Source organism: Lonchura striata, chromosome 29 (assembly GCF_046129695.1).
Source record: "Lonchura striata isolate bLonStr1 chromosome 29, bLonStr1.mat, whole genome shotgun sequence".
NCBI lineage: Eukaryota > Metazoa > Chordata > Aves > Passeriformes > Estrildidae > Lonchura > Lonchura striata.
Window position 1 is genome coordinate 783,872 of NC_134631.1, and position 22,085 is coordinate 805,956.

Genomic DNA, 22,085 nt, shown 5'->3' on the forward strand with positions numbered 1-22,085 from the left:
GTTTGGGGTTATTTTTGGGTTAATTTTGGGGTGTTTTGGGTTATTTTTGGGTTAATTTTGGGGTGTTTTTGGGGTTAATTTGGGGTGTTTTTGGGTTATTTTTGGGTTATTTTGGGGTGTTTTGGGGTGGTTTTGGGTTATTTTGGGGTGTTTTTGGGGTTATTTTTGGGGTTATTTTTGGGGTGTTTTTAGGGTGTTTCTGGGGTTATTTTTGGGTTATTTTTGGGGTTATTTTTGGGTTATTTTGGGGTGTTTCTGGGGTTATTTTTGGGTTGTTTTTAGGGTGTTTTTGGGTTATTTTTGGGCTGTTTTTAGGGTGTTTTTGGGGTTAATTTTGGGTGTTTCTGGGGTTATTTTTGGGTTATTTTTGGGGTTATTTTTGGGCTGTTTTTAGGGTGTTTTTGGGTTGGTTTTGGGCTGTTTTTGGGTTATTTTTAGGGTGTTTTTGGGGTTAATTTGGGGTGTTTTTGGGTTATTTTTGGGTTGTTTTTAGGGTGTTTCTGGGGTTATTTTTGAGGTGTTTTTGGGGTGTTTTTTGGGGTTAATTTTGGGTTATTTTTGGGTTATTTTTAGGGTGTTTCTGGGGTTAATTTGGGTTATTTTTGGGGTGTTTCTGGGGTTATTTTTGGGTTATTTTTAGGGTGTTTTTGGGGTGTTTTGGGCTGTTTCTGGGTTATTTTTGGGCTGTTTTTGCGCTGTAACCCCGTTTCCCCCCAGGCTGATGATTGTGACCATCTCCCCCGTGGAGGAGAATTTCGGGGAGTCGCTGAACTCGCTGCGCTTCGCCAGCAAGGTGGGACGGGGAATTTGGGGGAATTTGGGGGGATTTGGGGGAATTTGGGGGGATTTGGGGGGATTTGGGGGATTTGGGGGGATTTGGGGGATTTGGGGGGATTTGGGGGAATTTGGGGGATTTGGGGGATTTGGGGGATTTGGGGGATTTGGGGGGATTTGGGGGGATTTCGGGGAATTTGGGGGGATTTGGGTGAATTTGGGGGGATTTGGGGGGATTTGGGGGATTTGGGGGATTTGGGGGCATTTGGGGGAATTTGGGGGATTTGGGGGATTTGGGGGGATTTGGGGGGATTTGGGGGGATTTGGGGGAATTTGGGGGGATTTGGGGGGATTTGGGGGGATTTGGGGGATTTGGGGGGATTTGGGGGAATTTGGGGGGATTTGGGTGAATTTGGGGGGATTTGGGGGGATTTGGGGGATTTGGGGGATTTGGGGGGATTTGGGGGAATTTGGGGGGATTTGGGGGAATTTGGGGGGATTTGGGGGAATTTGGGGGATTTGGGGCGATTTGGGGGATTTGGGGGGATTTGGGGGGATTTGGGGGAATTTGGGGGGATTTGGGGGGATTTGGGGGGATTTGGGGGATTTGGGGGATTTGGGGGATTTGGGGGGATTTGGGGGATTTGGGGGTTCCTCAGCGCCTCGGGGCTCCCCAAAGGGATTTTTGGGGTGTTTTTGGGTGATTTTGGGGTTCTCCGGGTGGTTTCGGGGTTTTGGGGTGTTTTTGGGGATGTTGTGGGGGGTTCTTGGGTCGATGTCGGGGTTTTGGGTATTTTGGGGGTGATTTTGGGTTGTTTTGGGGTGTTTTGGGTTATTTTTGGTTACTTTGGGGTGGTTTTGGGGTGGTTTGGGGTGGGTTTGGGTTGTATTTGGGTTACTTTGGGGTGTTTTGGGATATTTTGGGTTATTTTTGGGTTACTATGGGGTGGTTTTGGGGTTATTTTTGGGTTATTTTGGGGTGTTTTGGGTTATTTTTGGGTTATTTTGGGTTATTTTTGGGTTAGTTTGGGGTGGTTTTGGGGTTATTTTTGGGTTATTTTGGGGTGTTTTGGGTTATTTTTGGGTTATTTTGTTATTTTTGGGTTGTTTTGGGGTGGTTTGGGGTGTTTGGGGTTATTTTTGGGTGATTTTGGGTTATTTTTGGGTTACTTTGGGGTGTTTTTGGGGTTTTGGGTTATTTTGGGGTGGTTTGGGGTGGGTTTGGGTTGTATTTGGGTTATTTTTGGGTTGTTTTGGATTATTTTGGGGTGTTTTTGGGGTTATTTTTCGGTTATTTTGGGGTGTTTTGGGTTATTTTTGGGTTATTTTGTGTTATTTTTGGGTTGTTTTGGGGTGGTTTGGGGTGGTTTGGGGTGGGTTTGGGTTGTATTTGGGTTATTTTGGGTTGGTTTGGGTTATTTTTGGGTTATTTTGGGGTGTTTTGGGTTATTTTTGGGTTATTTTTGGGTTATTTTTGGGTTATTTTGGGGTGTTTTTGGGGTTATTTTTGGGTTATTTTGGGGTGTTTTGGGTTATTTTTGGGTTGTTTTGGGGTATTTTGGGGTGGTTTTGGGTTGTATTTGCGTTACTTTGTGGTGTTTTGGGTTATTTTTGGGTTACTTTGGGGTGGTTTGGGGTGGTTTGGGTTGGGTTTTGGGGTGATTTCGGGGTTCCGGGGGTATTTTTGGGTGATTTTGGGGTGTTTTGGGGGTTATTTTTGGGTTATTTTGGGGTGTTTTGGGTTACTTTGGGGTGTTTTGGGGTGGTTTGGGTTGGGTTTTGGGGTGATTTCGGGGTTCCGGGGTTATTTTTGGGGTGATTTTGGGGGTTCCCGAGCCCGCCCCTCCCCCAGGTGAACGAGTGCATGATCGGCACCGCTCAGGCCAACCGGAAGTGACGCCATCGCCCCCATTCCCGCCTTTCAAACGCGCACCCCAATAAAGATTAGCATTTTCACGGAGCAGAGTGATTGGCTGCCGCTGTCACGTGTTTATCCGCAACGGCGCCGCCGGGCCGCCGGAATGCCGCGCGCTGATTGGCTGAGCCCGTACGGCCGCCCTGCCGGCGGCCATCTTGCCGCGCTTTCGCCTCGCGCCTCCAGGCGCCTCACGGCCGCCGTACCGCCGCCATCTTGCGCTCCACCTCCGCTCCTGCGCGGCTCCGCCTTCCCGGCCGTCCCCGCGATGGCGCGGGGCTGGCGGCCGCTGCTCCGCCCGCCGCCGCGCCGGGAACGGCGCCGAGCGGCCGGAAAGCCGCGCGGGGCCGCGAGGGTTAAAGGGGCGGGGTCCCGGCGCGCGCCGCACGTTAAGATGGCGGCTCCCGTCTCGGCGGCGCCGCTGCCCGGATGAGGCGGCGCGCTGCGATTGGTCGGCGGGCGTGACCACGCCCCTTTCTTTGTACGGTGTCATGGCGGCGCCCGCTCGGCCGGGCCGGCGCGGGGCGGCACTTCCGGTCCTGCGCAGTGCGCGGCCGCGGCCGCTCGGTGGCGGCGGCGCCGGAGGAGCCGCGCGGGCCCGGTGAGCGCCGGGGGGGCGGGGCCTGCCCGGGGGCGGGGCCAACACCGTGAGGGGAGGGGGCGCCCGGGGGGGGGGGAGAGGGGATGGTTTGGGGCGAATTCGGCAGAATTCGGGCAAATTCGGGGGGTCCCGGGGGAGGGAGAGGAGCGGGAGGGGCGCGGGGGGAGTCGGGGGGGCCGGGGGGGGGAGGGGAGGCGGAATTGGGGGTCGGGGGGGTGCGAGGGGGGATGGGGGAGGGGAAGGCGGAAGTTGGGGGGGATTCGGGGGGTTGGGAGGGGGGAGGGGAACCGGGGGGGGGGGTTCGGGGGTCCCTCCCCTGAGCCCTCCCCCTCCCCCAGGCCGCGCCCCCCCCGCCCATGTCGGGGGTCCCGGGGTTCCCCATGGCCGCGCCCGCCCAGCCAATCATCGTCCTGGACGACGACGAGGAGGAGCGAGGCCCCGCCCCCTCCCCCGGAGGCCCCGCCCCCTCCGCCCGAGGCCCCGCCCCCTCCGCCCGAGGCCCCGCCCCCTCCGCCCGAGGCCCCGCCCCCTCCGCCCGAGGCCCCGCCCCCTCCGCCCCGGCCCCGCCCCCTCCGCCCCCGGCCCCGCCCCCTCCGCCCCTCCCCCCCCGCCGGGGCCGCCCCCCCCCAACGGGGCCGGGGGGGGGAGGGGCGGCGCCTTCCGGGAGGAGAACGAGCGGCTGTTCCAGCAGGTGAGGGGCGCACAGGTGTGCACAGGTGTGCGAGGGTGTGTGAGGGAGTGGCTCAGGTGTGCCCAGGTGCAATCTCAGGTGTGTGTGGGTGTGCCCAGGTGTGTGAGGGTGTGGCCCAGGTGTGCCCAGGTGTGCCCAGGTGTGTGTGGGTGTGCACAGGTGTGCCCAGGTGTGTGAGGGTGTGCCCAGGTGTGTGAGGATGTGCCCAGGTGTGCCCAGACAGGCGGCCAGGTGTGCCCGGGGCTGTGCCCAGGTGTGTGTGGGTGTGCCCAGGTGTGTGTGGGTGTGCCCAGGTGTGCCCAGGTGTGTGAGGGTGTGGCCCAGGTGTGTGAGGTTGTGTGAGGGTGTGACCAGGTGTGTGAGGGTGTGGCTCAGGTGTGGCCCAGGTGTGTGAGGTTGTGCCCAGGTGTGCCCAGGTGTGTGAGGGAGTGGCTCAGGTGTGCCCAGGTGTGCCCAGGTGTAATCTCAGGTGTGTCTGGGTGTGGCCAAAGTCGGCCCAGGTGTGCCCAGGTGTGTCATGGTGTGCCCAGGTGTGTCGTGGTGTGCCCAGGTGTAATCTCAGGTGTCTATGGGTGTGGCCAAAATGGGCCTGGGTGTGTGAGGATGTGGCCCAGGTGTGCCCAGGTGTGTGAGGGTGTGGCCCAGGTGTGCCCAGGTGTGTGTGGGTGTGCCCAGGTGTGTGAGGGTGTGCCCAGGTGTGTGTGGGTGTGCCCAGGTGTGTGTGGGTGTGCCCAGGTGTGTGAGGGTGTGCCCAGGTGTGTGCAGGTGTGGCCCAGGTGTGCCCAGGTGCAATCTCAGGTGTGTCTGGGTGTGGCCAAAGTCGGCCCGGGTGTGCCCAGGTGTGTCATGGTGTGCCCACGTGTGCCCAGGTGTAATCTCAGGTGTCTATGGGTGTGGCCAAAATGGGCCCGGGTGTGTGAGGATGTGGCTCAGGTGTGCCCAGGTGTGCTCAGGTGTGTGAGGGTGTGGCCCGGGTGTGTGAGGGTGTGGCCCAGGTGTATGAGGGTGTGCCCAGGTGTGTGAGGGTGTGCCCAGGTGTGTGAGGGTGTGGCCCAGGGGTGTGAGGGTGTGCCCAGGTGTGCCCAGGTGTGTGAGGGTGTGGCCCGGGTGTGCGAGGGTGTGGCTCAGGTGTGCCCAGGTGTGGTCTCAGGTCTCTTTGGCTGTGCCTTGGGTGTGTCCCAGGTGTGTGACAGTGTGCTTCAGGTGTGCCCAGGTGTATCCCAGGTGTTTCCAGTTCTATCCAGGTGTGTCCCAGGTGGAACCCAGGTGTGCCCAGGCGTGTCCCAGGTGTGCCCAGGTGTAACTCAGGTGTGCCCAGGTGTATCTCAGATCTATCCAGGTGTGCCCAGGTGTAACTCAGGTGTGCCCAGGTGTAACCCAGGTGTGCCCAGCTGTACCTTGGTGTGCCCAGGTGTATCTCAGGTGTGCCCAGGTGTATCTCAGGCGTGCCCAGGTGTATCTCAGGCGTGCCCAGGTGTATCTCAGGTGTGCCCAGGTGTATCTCAGCTGTGCCCAGGTGTATCTCAGATGTGCCCAGGTGTATCCAGGTGTAACCCAGGTGTGCCCAGGTGTATCTCAGGTGTGCCCAGGTGTAACTCAGGTGTGCCCAGGTGTACCCTGGTGTGCCCAGGTGTATCTCAGGTGTGCCCAGGTGTATCCAGGTGTATCTCAGGCGTGCCCAGGTGTAACTCAGTTGTGCCCAGGTGTATCCAGGTGTAACCCAGGTGTATCCAGGTGTAACCCAGGTGTGCCCAGCTCTACGCTGCTTTGCCCAGGTGTATCTCAGATCTATCCAGGTGTGCCCAGGTGTATCTCAGGTGTGCCCAGGTGTAACCCAGGTGTATCCAGGTGTATCCAGGTGTAACCCAGGTGTGCCCAGCTGTACCTTGGTGTGTCCAGGTGTATCTCAGTTCTATCCAGGCCTGCCCAGGTGTATTTCAGGTGTGCCCAGGTGTATCCAGTTGTAACTCAGGTGTAACCCAGGTGTGCCCAGGTGTACCCTGGTGTGCCCAGGTGTATCCAGGTGTATCTCAGGTGTGCCCAGCTGTACCTTGGTGTACCCAGGTGTATCTCAGGTGTGCCCAGGTGTAACCCAGGTGTGTCCAGGTGTAACTCAGGTGTGCCCAGGTGTATCCAGGTGTAACCCAGGTGTGCCCAGCTGTACCTTGGTGTGCCCAGGTGTATCTCAGGCGTGCCCAGGTGTATCTTAGGTGTGCCCAGGTGTAACCCAGGTGTGCCCAGGTGTATCTCAGATGTGCCCAGGTGTATCCAGGTGTAACCCAGGTGTATCCAGGTGTAACTCAGGTGTGCCCAGCTGTACACTGCTGTGCCCAGGTGTATCTCAGGTGTGCCCAGGTGTATCTCAGGTGTGTCCAGGTGTACGCTGGTGTACCCAGGTGTATCCAGGTGTAACCCAGGTGTGCCCAGGTGTATCTCAGGTGTGCCCAGGTGTATCTCAGGTGTGCCCAGCTGTACCCTGGTGTGCCCAGGTGTATCTCAGGTGTGCCCAGGTGTATCCAGGTGTAACTCAGGTGTACCCAGGTGTAACTCAGGTGTGCCCAGGTGTACCCAGGTGTGCCCAGGTGTATCTCCGTTGTGCCCAGGTGTACCCAGGTGTTCCATTCCCCCGCAGTTCCTGTCGCTGTGCGCGCCGCTGACGCAGGAGCACCCCGAGGTGCTGCCCTTCCTGAGCTCTCGGCACCTGCGCGCCCACCCCGACTTCCGGGGCTCGGCCGAGTTCCGGAACATTCTGGGCCGGCTGCTGCGGCGCGTGCGGGGCCGGCGCCGCAAGGTCTACGTCTACATCAACGAGCTCTGCACCGTGCTCAAGGCGCGGGCGCTGCGCCGCCGCCTCCCGCTGCGCGCCCTGCCCGCCGCCCGCCAGCATCCCGACGGAGCCTCCCAGTATCCCGCTGGAGCCTCCCAGTATCCCGACGGAGCCTCCCAGTATCCCGACGGAGCCTCCCAGTATCCCGCTGGAGCCTCCCAGTATCCCGACGGAGCCTCCCAGTATCCCGACGGAGCCTCCCAGTATCCCGCTGGAGCCTCCCAGTATCCCGACGGAGCCTCCCAGTATCCCGACGGAGCCTCCCAGTATCCCGACGGAGCCTCCCAGTGTCCCGCTGGAGCCTCCCAGTGTCCCGCTGGAGCCTCCCAGTATCCTGCTGGAGCCTCCCAGTATCCTGCTGGAGCCTCCCAGTATCCCGCTGGATCCTCCCAGTATCCTGCTGGATCCTCCCAGTATCCTGACGGAGCCTCCCAGCATCCCGCTGGAGCCTCCCAGTATCCTGCTGGATCCTCCCAGTATCCTGCTGGAGCCTCCCAGTATCCCGCTGGATCCTCCCAGTATCCCGCTGGAGCCTCCCAGTATCCCGACGGAGCCTCCCAGTATCCCGACGGAGCCTCCCAGTATCCTGCTGGATCCTCCCAGTATCCTGATGGATCCTCCCAGTATCCTGACGGAGCCTCCCAGTATCCTGCTGGATCCTCCCAGTATCCTGCTGGATCCTCCCAGTATCCTGCTGGAGCCTCCCAGTATCCTGCTGGAGCCTCCCAGTATCCTGCTGGAGCCTCCCAGTGTCCCGCTGGATCCTCCCAGTATCCTGACGGAGCCTCCCAGAACCCTGAGGAAACATCCCAGCATCCTCCCAGTTCATCCCAGTATCCCCCTGCTTCATCCCAGCATCCTCCCAGTTCATCCCAGTATCCCCCTGGGGCCTCCTGGTGCCCGCCTGGTTCATCCCTGTATCCCGACGGAGCCGAGCCGTCCCAGCGTGCCACCAGTTCATCCCAGTATCCCGCTGGGGATCCATCCCGGTCTCCCCAGGGCTCCTCCCAGTGTCCTGCTGGTTCTTCGGAGCACCCTGGGGGCTCTTCCCAGTATCCCAGCGCTCCATCCCAGTATCCCAGTGCTTCGTCCAGTGACGCTGGCGCTCCGTCCCGGTATCCTAATGGTTCATTCTGGTGCTCCAGCGCCTCATCCCAGTATCCCGGCAACTCCTCCCAGTGCCCCAGCGCCTCATCCCAGTATCCCGGTGGTTCATCCGGCCATCCCGGCGCCTCATCCCAGTATCCCGGTGGTTTATCCGGCCATCCCGGCGCCTCATCCCAGTATCCCGGTGGTTCATCCGGCCATCCCAGCGCCTCATCCCAGTATCCCGGCAACTCCTCCCAGTGTCCCAGCGCCTCATCCCAGTATCCCGGCAACTCCTCCCAGTGCCCCAGCGCCCCATCCCAGTATCCCGGCAACTCCTCCCAGTGCCCCAACGCCCCATCCCAGTATCCCGGCAACTCCTCCCAGTGCCCCAACGCCCCGTCCCAGTATCCCGGCGCTCCATCTGGCGATCCCGGCGCTCCATCCCAGTATCCCGGCGCTCCATCCCAGTATCCCGGCGCTCCATCCCAGTATCCCGGCGCTCCATCCGGCCATCCCGGCGCTCCATCCCAGTATCCCGGCGCTCCATCCCAGTATCCCGGCGCCGCGTCCCAGCCGTCCGGCGCCCCCGAGGGCGCGGGGCGGCGCGCGGGCGGCTCGCGGCGGCAGATCCGGCACCTGGAGCACCTGCTGCGCGTCTACGCCGGCGAGATCCGGCGGCTGCAGGAGCGCGAGCTGGACCTGGCCGAGCTGGACAGCGCCGACTCGCCGTACCTGCAGGAGAACCGCCTCAAGAGGAGGATGATGCGCATCTTCCGCCGCCTCTGCCAGCTCAAGGACTGCAGCAGCCTGACGGGCCGCGTGCTGGAGCAGCGCATCCGCTTCCGCGGCACGCGCTACCCCGAGGTCAACCGCAGCATCGAGCGCTTCATCAACCGGCCCGACGCCTTCCCCGACTACTCGGACATCCTGCGCGAGATCCGCGGCGCCAGCGCGCGCCACGGGCTGGGGCTGGGCCGGCGGCAGATGGAGAACATGGCCCAGGAGGCGTTCCGCGAGGTGGGCAACCGCCTGCAGGAGCGGCGCCACCTCGACCTGGTCTACAACTTCGGCAGCCACCTCACCGACCAGTACCGGCCAGGTAATGGGGGGAAAATGGGGAAAAATGGGGAAAAATGGGAAATGGGGAATGGGAAATGGAGTACAACTTGGGTAGCCGCCTCACCGACCAGTACCGGCTAGGTAACGGGGGGAAAATGGGGAAAAATGGGGGGAAAATGGGGGAAAAATGGGGGGAAAATGGGAAATGGGGAATGGGAAATGGGGCACAACTTGGGCAGCCGCCTCACCGACCAGTACCGGCCAGGTAATGGGGGGGAAATGGGGAAAAATGGGGGGAAAATGGGGGAAAATGGGGGAAAATGGGGGAAAAATGGAGTACAACTTGGGCAGGCACCTCACTGACCAGTACCGGCCAGGTAACGGGGGGAAAATGGGGAAAAACGGGATAAAAATGGGAAATGGAGAATGGGAAATGGAGTACAACTTGGGTAGCCACCTCACCGACCAGTACCGGCCAGGTAATGGGGGGAAAATGGGGAAAAATGGGGGAAAATGGGGGAAAATGGGGGAAAATGGGGGAAAATGGGGGAAAAATGGAGTACAACTTGGGCAGGCACCTCACCGACCAGTACCGGCCAGGTAATGGGGGAAAAATGGGGAAAAATGGGGGAAAATGGGGGAAAAATGGAGTACAACTTCGGCAGCCATCTCACTGACCAGTACCGGCCAGGTAACGGGGGGAAACGGGGAAAAATGGGGAAAAATGGGGGAAAATGGGGGAAAATGGGGGAAAAATGGAGTACAACTTGGGCAGGCACCTCACTGACCAGTACCGGCCAGGTAATGGGGGAAAATGGGGAAAAACGGGGGGAAAATGGGGGAAAAATGGGGGAAAATGGGGGAAAAATGGGGCACAACTTGGGCAGGCACCTCACTGACCAATACTGGCCAGGTAATGGGGAGAAAATGGGGAAAAACGGGGGGAAAATGGGGGAAAATGGGGGAAAAGGGGGAAAAATGGAGTACAACTTGGGCAGCCATCTCACTGACCAGTACTGGTCAGGTAATGGGGGAAACGGGGGGGAAAATGGGGGAAAATGGGGTAAAAATGGGGAAAAATGGGGAAAAATGGGGTAAAAATGGGGGAAAAATGGGGGAAAATGGAGTAGAACTTGGGCAGCCACCTCACTGACCAGTACCGGCCAGGTAACGGGGGGAAATGGGGAAAAAATGGGGTAAAATGGGGTAAAAATGGGGAAAAATGGGGGAAAAATGGGGGAAAAATGGGGAAAAATGGGGGAAAATCATAAAAAATGGGGAAATATGGGAAATGGGGAATGGGAAACGGGGCACAACTTGGGCAGCCACCTCACCGACCCGTACCGGCCAGGTAACGGGGGAAAAAAGGGGAAAAACGGGTAAAAATGGGAAATGGGGAACTAGGGAAAATGGGAAGGGAAATGAGGGAAAATGAGAGGGGAATGGGGAAAATGGAGAAAATGGGGGGAAAATGGGAAATGGAGAAAAAATGGAAAAAAAAATGGAAAAAAAAATGGAAAAGAAAATGGAGAAAAAGGAAAAAATGGGAGGGGAGATGGGGAAAAAGGGGAAAATGTGGGGCTGAGGGAAATGGAGAATGGTGGGGGAATGGAGAAAGTGGGAAAAATGAGAGGGAAATGGGGAAAATGGGAAATGAGAGGGAAAATGGGATGGGGAGAGGTGATAAGGGAAGGGAAGTGGGGGAAATGGGAAAAAATGGGTGGGAAATGGGAAAGAATGGGTGGGAAATGGGAAAAAATGGGTGGGAAATGGGAAAAAATGGGTGGGAAATGGGAAAAAATGGGTGGAAAATGGGAAAAAATGGGTGGGAAATGGGAAAAAATGGGAGTGGGATGGTGGGAAATGGAATAAGGAGCAGAAAAATGGGATGGGAAATGGGAAGAGCGTGAGGAAATGGGATGGGGTGGGTCTGGAAATGGGAATTTTCAGGTTGGAATTTTGGAATTTTGGAATTTTGGAGTTGGGAATTAGGGGATTTGGAATTTTGGGGTTTGGGAATTTGGGAAATTTGAGATTTTGGGGTTTGTGAGTTTTGGGTTGGGAATTTTAGGATTTGGGATCTTGGGATGTCGATTTCGAGACTTCAAGATTTGGGATTTGGGGTTGGGAATTTTGGGATTTGGAATTCTGAGGTTTGGGATTTCAGGATTTTGGGATTTGGGGGTTTTGTGATTGGGAATTTTGGGATTTGGGATTTGGGATTCTGGGATTTCGGATTGGGAATTTTTGGGATTTCGGGATTTGAGGATTTTGGTAATTTTGTGACTTTGGGGGTTTGGGACTTGGGGAAATTTGGAATTTTGGGATTGGGAATTTTTGGTATGTGGGAAAATTTGTGATTTTGGGATTTAGGATTTTGGGAAATTTGTAATTTTGGGATTTAGGATTTTGGGAAATTTGTAATTTTGGGATTTGGGATTTTGGGAAATTTGTGATTTTGGGATTTTGGGAAATTTGTGATTTTGGGAAATTTGTGATTTTGGGATTTAGGATTTTGGGATTTAGGATTTTGAGAATTTTGGGATTTTGGGATTTTGGATTTTGGGAAATTTATGATTTTGGGAATTTTGTGATTTTGGTATTTGGGATTTTGGGAATTTTGTGATTTTGGGATTTGGGATTTTGGGAGATTTGGGATTTTGGGAATTTTGTGAATTTGGGATTTGGGATTTTGGGAAATTTGTGATTTTATGATTTGGGATTTTGGAAATTTGTGATTTTGGGATTTGGGATTTTGGGAAATCTGTAATTTTGTGAATTTGGGATTTGGGATTTTGGGAAATTTGTAATTTTGGGATTTTGGGAAATTTGGGATTTTGGGAAATTTGGGATTTTGAGAATTTTGTGATTTTGGGATTTAGGATTTTGGGAATTTTGTGATTTTGGGATTTAGGATTTTGGGAGATTTGGGGTTTTGGGAAATTAGTGATTTTGGGATTTAGGATTTTGGGAATTTTGTGATTTTGGGATTTGGGATTTTGGGAAATTTGTAATTTTGGGATTTAGGATTTTGGGAAAATTGTAATTTTGGGATTTGGGATTTTGGGATTTGGGATTTTGGGAAATTTGTGATTTTGGGATTTTGGGAAATTAGTGATTTTGGGATTTAGGATTTTGGGAAATTTGTAATTTTGGGATTTGGGATTTTGGGAAATTTGTGATTTTGTGATTTGGGATTTGGGGAAATTTGTGATTTTGTGATTTGGGATTTTGGAAATTTATGATTTTGGGATTTAGGATTTTGGGAACTTTGTGATTTTGGGATTTGGGATTTTGGGAAATCTGTAATTTTGTGATTTGGGATTTGGGATTTTGGGAATTTTGTGATTTTGGGATTTGGGATTTTGAGAATTTTGTGATTTTGGGATTTAGGATTTTGAGAATTTTGTGATTTTGCGATTTTGGGAAATCTGTGATTTTGGGATTTTGGGAATTTTGTGATTTTGGGATTTTGGGATTTGGGGTTTTGGGAATTTTGTGATTTTGGGATTTTGGGAAATCTGTGATTTTGGGCTCCCCCAGGCACGGACCCGGCGCTGTCGGACCCCGAGCTGGCGCAGCGGCTCCGGCGGAACCGGCGCCTGGCGCTGGCCCGGCTGGACGACGTCATCGCGCGCTTCGCCCAGCGCCAGGAGCAGCACCAGGAGAGCGGCGCCGGCCGGAAACAGCGGGAGCGGAAACGCCGGAGCGGGGTACGGGAACGGGAAACGGGAACGGGAAACGGGAACGGGAATGGGGAATGGAAACAGCGGGAGCGGAAACGCCGGAGCGGGGTACGGGAACGGGAAATGGGAACGGGAATGGGAACGGGAATGGGGAATGGAAACAGGGAACGGGAACGGGAATGGGGAACGGAAACAGCGGGAGCGGAAACGCCGGAGCGGGGTACGGGAACGGGAAACGGGAATGGGGAATGGGGAATGGAAACAGCGGGAGCGGAAACGCCGGAGCGGGGTACGGGAACGGGAAACGGGAACAGGAAATGGGAACGGGAATGGGGAACGGAAACAGCGGGAGCGGAAACGCCGGAGCGGGGTACGGGAACGGGAAACGGGAACGGGAATGGGGAATGGAAACAGCGGGAGCGGAAACGCCGGAGCGGGGTACGGGAACAGGGAACGGGAACAGGAAATGGGAACGGGAATGGGGAATGGAAACAGCGGGAGCGGAAACGCCGGAGCGGGGTACGGGAACGGGAAACGGGAATGGGGAATGGGAACAGGGAACGGGAACGGGAATGGGGAACGGAAACAGCGGGAGCGGAAACGCCGGAGCGGGGAACGGGAACGGGAAACGGGAATGGGGAATGGGAACAGGGAACGGGAACGGGAATGGGGAACGGAAACAGCGGGAGCGGAAACGCCGGAGCGGGGTACGGGAACAGGGAAATGGGAACGGGAACGGGGAATGGGAAATGGGAACAGGAAACGGGAACGGGAACGGGGAATGGAAACAGCGGGAGCGGAAACGCCAGAGCGGGGTACGGGAACAGGGAAATGGGAACGGGAACGGGGAATGGGAAATGGGAACAGGAAACGGGAACGGGAACGGGGAATGGAAACAGCGGGAGCGGAAACGCCGGAGCGGGGTACGGGAACGGGAAACGGGAACGGGAATGTGGAATGGGAACAGGAAATGGGAACAGGAACGGGGAAATGGGAACAGGAAATGGGAACGGGAATGGGGAATGGAAACAGCGGGAGCAGGGTACGGGAAAAGGGAACGGGAACGCGGGAGTGGGGTACGGAAACAGGGAACGGAACAGGAACAGGGAACGGAAACGCGGGAGTGGGAAATGGGAACAGGAAATGGGAACGGGAATGGGGAATGGAAACAGCGGGAGCGGAAACGCGGGAGCGGGGTACGGGAACAGGGAATGGGAACACGGGAATGGGAAATGGGAACAGGAAATGGGAACGGGAACAGGGAGCGGAAACGCGGGAGCGGGGTACAGGAACAGGGAACGGGAACATGGGAATGGGGTACGGGAACAGGGAACGGGAACAGGAACAGGGAACGGAAACGCGGGAGCAGGGTACGGGAACAGGAAACGGGAACGGGAGTGGGAAATGGGAACAGGAAATGGGAACGGGAACGGGGAATGGAAACATGGGGACAGGAAATGGGAACAGGAAATGGGAACAGGATCGGGGAAGGGAAACATGGGAGTGGGCTACGGGAACGGGGAACAGAAACACGGGAACAGGAAATGGGAACGGGAGCAGGGAACGGAAACATGGGAACAGGAAACGGGAACGGGAACGGGGAATGAAAACATGGGGACAGGAAATGGGAACGGGAAACGGAAACATGGGAACAGGAAATGGGAACGGGAACAGGGAACGGAAACATGGGAACAGGAAATGGGAATGGGAAACGGAAACATGGGAACAGGAAATGGAAACGGGAACAGGGAACGGAAACATGGGAACAGGAAATGGGAATGGGAAACGGAAACATGGGAACAGGAAATGGAAACGGGAACAGGGAACGGAAACATGGGAACAGGAAATGGGAATGGGAACGGGGAACGGAAACATGGGAACGGGAACAGGGAAGGGAAACATGGGAACAGGAAATGGGAACGGGAACGGGGAACGGAAACATGGGAACAGGAAATGGGAACGGGAAATGGAAACATGGGAACAGGAAATGGGAACAGGAAATGGAAACATGGGAACAGGAAATGGGAACGGGAACAGGAAATGGGAACGGGAACAGGAAATGGGAACGGAAACATGGGAACGGAAACATGGGAACAGGAAACGGGAACGGGAACGGAAACATGGGAACAGGAAATGGAAATGGGAATGGGAACAGGGAACGGAAACATGGGAACGGAAACAGGGAACGGAAACATGGGAACAGGAAATGGGAATGGGAAAGGGAAACATGGGAACAGGAACGGGGAACGGAAACATGGGAACAGGAAATGGGAATGGGAAACGGAAACATGGGAACAGGAAACAGGAAGCAGGAATGCGGGGTATGGAAACGAGAAATGGGAGACGGGGAACAGGAAATGGGAAATGGGAAACGGGAACGCAGGAGCGGGGTATGGGAACGGGGAACGGGAATGGGAAATGGGAACGGAAATGAGGGAATGGGGAATGGGAATGGGGAACGGGAAACAGGAAATGGAAATGGAAATGAGGGAATGGGGAATGGGAATGGGGAACGGGAAACAGGAAATGGAAATGGAAATGAGGGAATGGGGAATGGGAATGGGGAACGGGAAACAGGAAACGGGAACGGAAATGAGGGAATGGGGAATGGGAATGGGAAACGGGAAACAGGAAACGGGAACGGAAATGAGGGAATGGGGAATGGGAATGGGGAATGGGAATGGGGAACGGGAATGGGAAACGGGAAACAAGAGCGGAAATGAGGGAACAGGGTATGGGAATGGGGAATGGGAATGGGGAATGGGAAACAGGCAACGGGAACGGAAATGAGGGAATGGGGAATGGGAATGGGGAACGGGAAACAGGCAACGGGAACGGAAATGAGGGAATGGGGAATGGGAATGGGGAATGGGAAACAGGAAACGGGAACGGAAATGAGGGAATGGGGAATGGGAATGGGGAACGGGAAACAGGCAACGGGAACGGAAATGAGGGAATGGGGAACGGGAATGGGGAACAGGGAACAGAAACAGGAAACGTGCGCAGGGGGAATGGGGAAATGGGAACGGAAACAGGAAATGGGAAGGAGGCGGCAGGGTATGGGAATGGGGAACGGGAAACAGGAAACGGCCCCGGAAATACAGGGACAGAGTACAGGGGGAAGGGGAAGGGGAAAGGGAAATGGCCCCAGGAACAGGAACAGGGGACGGGGGACGGGAAATGGGGAATGGGAATGGGAATGGGAACAGGAAATGGGAATGGAAACGGGGGAACAAGGTATGGTGAGAACGGGAAACAGGAACAGGAAATGGGAAACAGGAACAGGAAATGGGAACAGGAACGGGGAACAGCCTGGAAACAGGGTATGGGAAATGGGAACAGGAAATGGGAATGGGAACAGGAAATGGGAAACAGGAACAGGAAATGGGAAACAGGAACAGGAAATGGGAAACAGGAACAGGAAATAGCCCAGAAACAGGGTATGGGAAATGGTGAACAGGAAATGGGAATGGGAACAGGAAATGGGAACGGGAAACAGGAACACGGTGGGGAAAAGGGAACGGGAAACGGGAACAGGAAATGGGAACAGGAACGGGAAATAGCCCGGAAACAGGGTATGGGAAATGGGGAACAGGAAATGGGAATGGGAACAGGAAATGGGAACGGGAACAGGAAATGGGAACGGGAAACAGGAACACGGTGGGGAAAAGGGAATGGGAAATGGGAACAGGAAATGGGAAACAGGAATGGGAAATGGGAAACAGGAACAGGAAATAGCCCGGAAACAGGGTATGGGAAATGGGGAACAGGAAACAGGAATGGGAACAGGAAATGGGAACAGGAACAGGAAATAGCCCAGAAACAGGGTATGGGAAATGGTGAACAGGAAACGGGAACGGGAAACAGGAACACGGTGGGGAAAAGAGAACGGGAAATGGGAACAGGAAATGGGAACCAAGGTGGGGAAACAGGAAATGGGAACGGGAACAGGAAATGGGAACCAAGGTGGGGAAACAGGAAATGGGAACGGGACCCAAGGCGGGGAGGGGGATGGGAAATGGGATGGAGGAGGAGGAAGGAAAGAAGGAAGGAATTGAGGAAGAGGAGGAGGGGAATGAGGAAGAAGAAAAGGAGGAAGGAAGGCAGGAAAAGGAAGAGGAAGTGGAGGAGGAAAGACAGGAAAGGGAAGAGGAGGAGGAAGAAGTGGAGGAAAATGAGGAAGGACAGGCAGATGAGAAGGAAGAAAAGGAAGGGAAGGGAAGAGGAGGAGGAAGGGGAGGAGGAAGGGCACAGGAAAGAGGAAGAGGAAGAGAGGAAGGGAAGGAGGAAGGGCAGGAAAAGAGGAGGAGGAAATAGAGAAGGAGGAAGGGCAGGAAGAGGAGGAGGAAGAGGAAGGGTGGGAAAAGGCAGAGGGAGAGGAGGAAGAGGAGGAGGAAGGGAAGGAAAAAGAAGAAGAAAAGGAAGAGGAAGGAAAAGGGCATTGAAAGGAGGAGGAAGGCTGGGAAAAGGAGGAGGAAGTGAAGGAAGAAGAGCGGGAAAAGGAGGAGGAAGAGGAAGAGAGGAGGAGGAAGCAGAGAGGAAAAGAAGTGGGAAGAAGAGGAGGAAGGTTGGGGAAAGGAGGAAGACTTGGGGGAGGAAGAGCAGGAAAAGGAGAAGGAAGTGAAGGAGGAAGGGCAGGAAAAGGAGGAAGAGGAGGAAGGGCAGGAAAAGGAGAAGGAAGTGAAGGAGGAAGAGCAGGAAAAGGAGGAAGAGGAAGAGGAGGAAGGCTGGGAAAAGGGAACCTCCCCCCCCCTAAAAATCTTCATCCACAGAGGAAGAAAGAAGAGGAGGAGGAAGAGGAGGAGGAAGAAGAAGAGGAAGAAGAGGAGGAAGAAGAGGAAGACGAAGAAGATGAGGAGGAAGAGAGGAGGAAGAGGAAGGAGAATCCTCCGAGGCCGAAGGCAGGTGAAGGTCAAGGAGGAAGAGGAGATGGAGGAGGAGGAAGAGAGGAAGGAAGAGAAGCTCAGGGTAGGGCTGGGGGAATTTGGGAATTCTGGGTGATTTCAGGGGAATTTTGGGAATTCTGGGGGATTTCAGGGGAATTTTGGGAATTCTGGGGGATTTCAGGGGAATTCTGGGGGATTTCAGGGGAATTTTGGGAATTCTGGGGGATTTCAGGGGAATTCTGGGGGATTTCAGGGGAATTTTGGGAATTCTGGGGGATTTCAGGGGAATTCTGGGAATTCTGGGGAATTTCAGGGGAATTTTGGGAATTCTGGGGGATTTCAGGGGAATTCTGGGGGATTTCAGGGGAATTCTGGGAATTCTGGGGGATTTCAGGGGAATTCTGGGGGATTTCAGGGAATTTTGGGAATTCTGGGGGATTTCAGGGAATTCTGGGGGATTTCAGGGGAATTCTGGGAATTCTGGGGGATTTCAGGGGAATTTTGGGAATTCTGGGGGATTTCAGGGGAATTTTGGGAATTCTGGGGGATTTCAGGGGAATTTTGGGAATTCTGGGGGATTTCAGGGGAATTTTGGGAATTCTGAGGTATTTCAGGGGAATTCTGGGAATTCTGGGGGATTTCAGGGGAATTCTGGGAATTCTGGGGGATTTCAGGGGAATTCTGGGAATTCTGGGGGATTTCAGGGGAATTTTGGGAATTCTGGGGGATTTCAGGGGAATTCTGGGAATTCTGGGGGATTTCAGGGGAATTCTGGGAATTCTGGGGGATTTCAGGGGAATTTTGGGAATTCTGGGGGGGTTTTGGGGAATTTTTAGAAGAATTTGGGGAGGTCTGGGGGTCCCATCTGGGGGGATTTTGGGGTGCTGAGGGGAACTTTGGGGGATGGAATCTGGGGGTGCTGCAGGAGAATTTTGGAATCTTTGGGGGTTTGGGGAGAGGAAGTTAGGGGGGGAATTTGGGGATTTTTTTTGGGATTTTTTTGGAGATTCTGGGGGGAAGAATTTGGGGGATCCGGAGTGGGGGGGGGGGTTTGGAGGAAGAAACTGGGGATGGGATTTGGGGATTTTGAGGGAAGTTTGGGGGGTCCCGGGCGGGAATTTGGGGGAAGTTTGGGGGGGAATTTGGGGGAAGTTTGGGGGGTCCCTGGGGGGAATTTGGGGGAAGTTTGGGGGGTCCCGGGCAGGAATTTGGGGGAAGTTTGGGGGATCCCAGGGGGGAATTTGGGGGAATTTGGGGGGGAATTTGGGGGAAGTTTGGGGGGTCCCGGGGGGGAATTTGGGGGAATTTGGGGGGAATTGGGGGAAGTTTGGGGGATCCCAGGGGGAATTTGGGGGAATTTGGGGGGGAATTTGGGGGAAGTTTGGGGGGTCCCGGGGGGGAATTTGGGGGAAGTTTGGGGGGATCCCAGGGGGGAATTTGGGGGAATTTGGGGGGGAATTTGGGGGAAGTTTGGGGGGTCCCGGGGGGGAATTTGGGGGAAGTTTGGGGGGGAATTTGGGGGAAGTTTGGGGGGTCCCGGGGGGGAATTTGGGGGGTCCCAGGGAGGAATTTGGGGGAAGTTTGGGGGGTCCCGGGGAGGAATTTGGGGGAAGTTTGGGGGGGAATTTGGGGGGAAGTTTGGGGGGTCCCGGGGGGGAATTTGGGGGGTCCCAGGGAGGAATTTGGGGGAAGTTTGGGGGGTCCCAGGGGGGAATTTGGGGGAAGTTTGGGGGGTCCCGGGGGGGAATTTGGGGGAAGTTTGGGGGGGAATTTGGGGGAACTTTGGGGGGGAATTTGGGGGAAGTTTGGGGGGTCCCGGGGGGGAATTTGGGGGAAGTTTGGGGGGGAATTTGGGGGAACTTTGGGGGGGAATTTGGGGGAAGTTTGGGGGGTCCCGGGGGGGAATTTGGGGGAAGTTTGGGGGGAATTTGGGGGAAGTTTGGGGGGTCCCGGGCGGGGGAATTTGGGGGAAGTTTGGGGGGGAATTTGGGGGAAGTTTGGGGGGGAATTTTGGGGAAGTTTGGGGGGTCCCAGGGAGGAATTTGGGGGAACTTTGGGGGGTCCCGGGCGGGAATTTGGGGGAAGTTTGGGGGGTCCCGGGGGGGAATTTTGGGGAACTTTGGGGGGTCCCGGGGGAGGAATTTGGGGGAAGTTTGGGGGAAGTTTGGGGGGTCCCGGGGGGGAATTTTGGGGAAGTTTGGGGGGGAATTTGGGGGAAGTTTGGGGGGGAATTTTGGGGGAACTTTGGGGGGTCCCGGGGGGGAATTTGGGGGGAAGTTTGGGGGGGGATTTGGGGGAAGTTTGGGGGGTCCCGGGCGGGAATTTGGGGGAACTTTGGGGGGTCCCGGGGGGGAATTTGGGGGAAGTTTGGGGGGAATTTGGGGGAAGTTTGGGGGGTCCCGGGGGGGAATTTTGGGGAACTTTGGGGGGTCCCGGGGGAGGAATTTGGGGGAAGTTTGGGGGAAGTTTGGGGGTTCCGGGGGGGAATTTGGGGGAAGTTTGGGGGTTCCGGGGGAGAATTTGGGGGAACTTTGGGGGGTCCCGGGGGGATTTGGGGATCCTTGGGGGAAGGGCTGCGGGCGGGTCCCTCCCCCCTCTCTGAGCCCCCTCCCCTCCCCTCCCCCCCCAGGAGCGGCCGATCCGGGGGTCCCGGCGCTGCCCCTCCCCCGCCCCGCGGCCGAGGGTCCCGGGGGGGTTCCGGGGGGGTCCCCGAGCCCCTCCCCGCCCCCACGGCCGAACTTTTCGTGCTGGAGATCGAAACTTTCCCCCTGGAGCCGGGGGAGACCCCTCCCCCCTCCCCCTGCCCCTGCCCCTCCCCTCCCCCCTCCCCGGGCGGCTCCGAGGCCACGCCCAAAGCCCCTCCCCCCTCCCCTCCCCCTCCCCCCTTCCAGCCGGATTTGGGGGGGCGGGGGGGCCGCAAGCGCCCCTCCCCCACCTCGCCCTGCCCCTCCCCCACCTCGCCCTGCCCCTCCCCCACCTCGCCCTGCCCCTCCCCCCCCCCAGGCCCGCGGCGGGGGGAGGGGCGGGCGCCGCCATCAGCTCCACCTCCCTCAATGGGGGAGGGGCGGCGACCCCCCCGGGACCCCCCCCAGGAAACGCAGGTGAGGGGCCCGGGGGGGATTTTGGGGGTCCCGGGGGATTTTGGGGGTCCCGGGGGGGATTTGGGGGGCCCGGGGGGGATTTGGGGGGTCCCGGGGGGGATTTTGGGGGGCCCGGGGGGATTTTGGGGGGGCCCGGGGGGGATTTTGGGGGTCCCGGGGGGATTTGGGGGGCCCGGGGGGGATTTGGGGGGTCCCGGGGGGGATTTGGGGGGCCCGGGGGGATTTGGGGGGTCCCGGGGGGGATTTGGGGGGGCCCGGGGGATTTTGGGGGTCCCGGGGGGGATTTGGGGGGGTCCCGGGGGCGGTTGGGGTGTTGGGGTGCGGGTTTTTGGGGAGTCCGGGGGGATTTGGGGGGTTTGGGGGGGTCCCGATGGGATTTTGGGGGAATTTGGGGAGGCTTTGGGGGGGCCTGGGGGAGATTTCGGGGAGTCCTGATGGGGATTTGGTGCGGCCAGGGGGATTTGGGGTGCTGGGGTGCATTTTTGGGGTTCCTGGTTGATTTTGGGGGTCCCTGGTTGATTTCTGGGGTCCCGGATGTGGATTTTTGGTGTCCCAGATGTGGATTTTTGGGGTCCCTGGTTGATTTTTGGGTCCAAGTTGTGGATTTTTGGGGTCCCAGATGTGGATTTTTGGGGTTCCTGGTAGAGATTTTGGGGGTCCCTGGTTGATTTTTGGGGTCCCGGGTGTGGTTTTTTGGGGTCCCTGGTTGATTTTTGGGGTCCCAGCTGGATTTTTGGGTTCCCAGGTGTGTATTTTTGGGGTCCCAGCTGGAATTTTGGGGTTCCCTGGTTGATTTTTGGGTTCCCAGGTGTATTTTTGGGTTCCCAGCTGGATTTTTGGGTGTCCCAGATGTGGATTTTTGGTGTCCCAGGTGCATTTTTGGGGTCCCAGGTGCATTTTTGGGGTTCCCTGGTTGATTTTTGGGGTTCCCTGGTTGATTTTTGGGTTCCCAGCTGGATTTTTGGGTTCCCAGCTGCATTTTGGGGTCCCAGGTGCATTTTTGGGTTCCCAGCTGGATTTTTGGGTTCCCAGCTGGAATTTTGGGGTCCCAGGTGTATTTTTGGTTTCCCAGCTGGAATTTTGGGGTCCCAGCTGGATTTTGGGGTCCCAGATGTGGATTTTTGGGTTCCCAGGTGTATTTTTGGGGTCCCTGGTTGATTTTTGGTGTCCCAGGTGCATTTTTGGGTTCCCAGCTGGATTTTTGGGGTTCCCTGGTTGATTTTTGGGTTCCCAGGTGTATTTTTGGGGTCCCAGCTGTATTTTTGGGTTCCCAGCTGGATTTTTGGGGTTCCCAGCTGGATTTTTGGGGTTCCCAGGTGTATTTTTGGGTTCCCAGCTGGATTTTTGGGTTCCCAGCTGGATTTTTTGGGGTTCCCAGGTGTATTTTTGGGTTCCCAGCTGGATTTTTGGGTTCCCAGCTGGATTTTTGGGTTCCCAGCTGGATTTTTAGGGTCCC

At 56.5% G+C, this 22,085-nt stretch overlaps 2 protein-coding genes and 1 long non-coding RNA gene across 3 annotated transcripts in view; all 3 read left to right on the forward strand.

Moving 5' to 3' along the window:
- The window catches only part of KIFC1 (kinesin family member C1), a 35,292-nt gene extending 34,776 nt beyond the window's left edge, over nt 1-516 (forward strand). The window contains exons 15-16 of the mRNA XM_077788921.1: nt 316-349; nt 494-516. Of these exons, the coding sequence (XP_077645047.1) occupies nt 316-349; nt 494-516 (57 nt within the window). The remainder of the gene's footprint in view (nt 1-315; nt 350-493) is intronic.
- Nucleotides 517-712: 196 nt separating this feature from the next.
- LOC144247663 (uncharacterized) lies at nt 713-2,734 on the forward strand. The gene is made up of 2 exons (XR_013341254.1): nt 713-793; nt 2,627-2,734. It is a non-coding gene; the product is annotated as an uncharacterized LOC144247663 (long non-coding RNA).
- Nucleotides 2,735-3,180: 446 nt separating this feature from the next.
- Nucleotides 3,181-20,633, forward strand: DAXX (death domain associated protein). Its single transcript, XM_077788922.1, has 10 exons — nt 3,181-3,225; nt 3,629-3,720; nt 3,831-3,981; nt 6,614-6,885; nt 7,076-7,097; nt 8,450-8,996; nt 12,500-12,669; nt 17,415-17,610; nt 20,158-20,222; nt 20,532-20,633. The coding sequence occupies exons 1-10, from the start codon at nt 3,181-3,183 to the stop codon at nt 20,631-20,633; spliced, it is 1,662 nt and encodes a 553-aa protein (XP_077645048.1).
- Nucleotides 20,634-22,085: the final 1,452 nt, after the last annotated feature.

Excerpts from the sequence above, each read along its gene's own strand:
- DAXX (XM_077788922.1), top strand. The coding sequence starts at position 3,181 with ATGGCGGCGCCCGCTCGGCCGGGCCGGCGCGGGGCGGCACTTCCG. Across the intron at positions 8,997-12,499 it reads CACCGACCAGTACCGGCCAG|GCACGGACCCGGCGCTGTCG; the intron begins GTAATGGGGGGA and ends GGGCTCCCCCAG. Across the intron at positions 12,670-17,414 it reads AGCGGAAACGCCGGAGCGGG|AGGAAGAAAGAAGAGGAGGA; the intron begins GTACGGGAACGG and ends CTTCATCCACAG.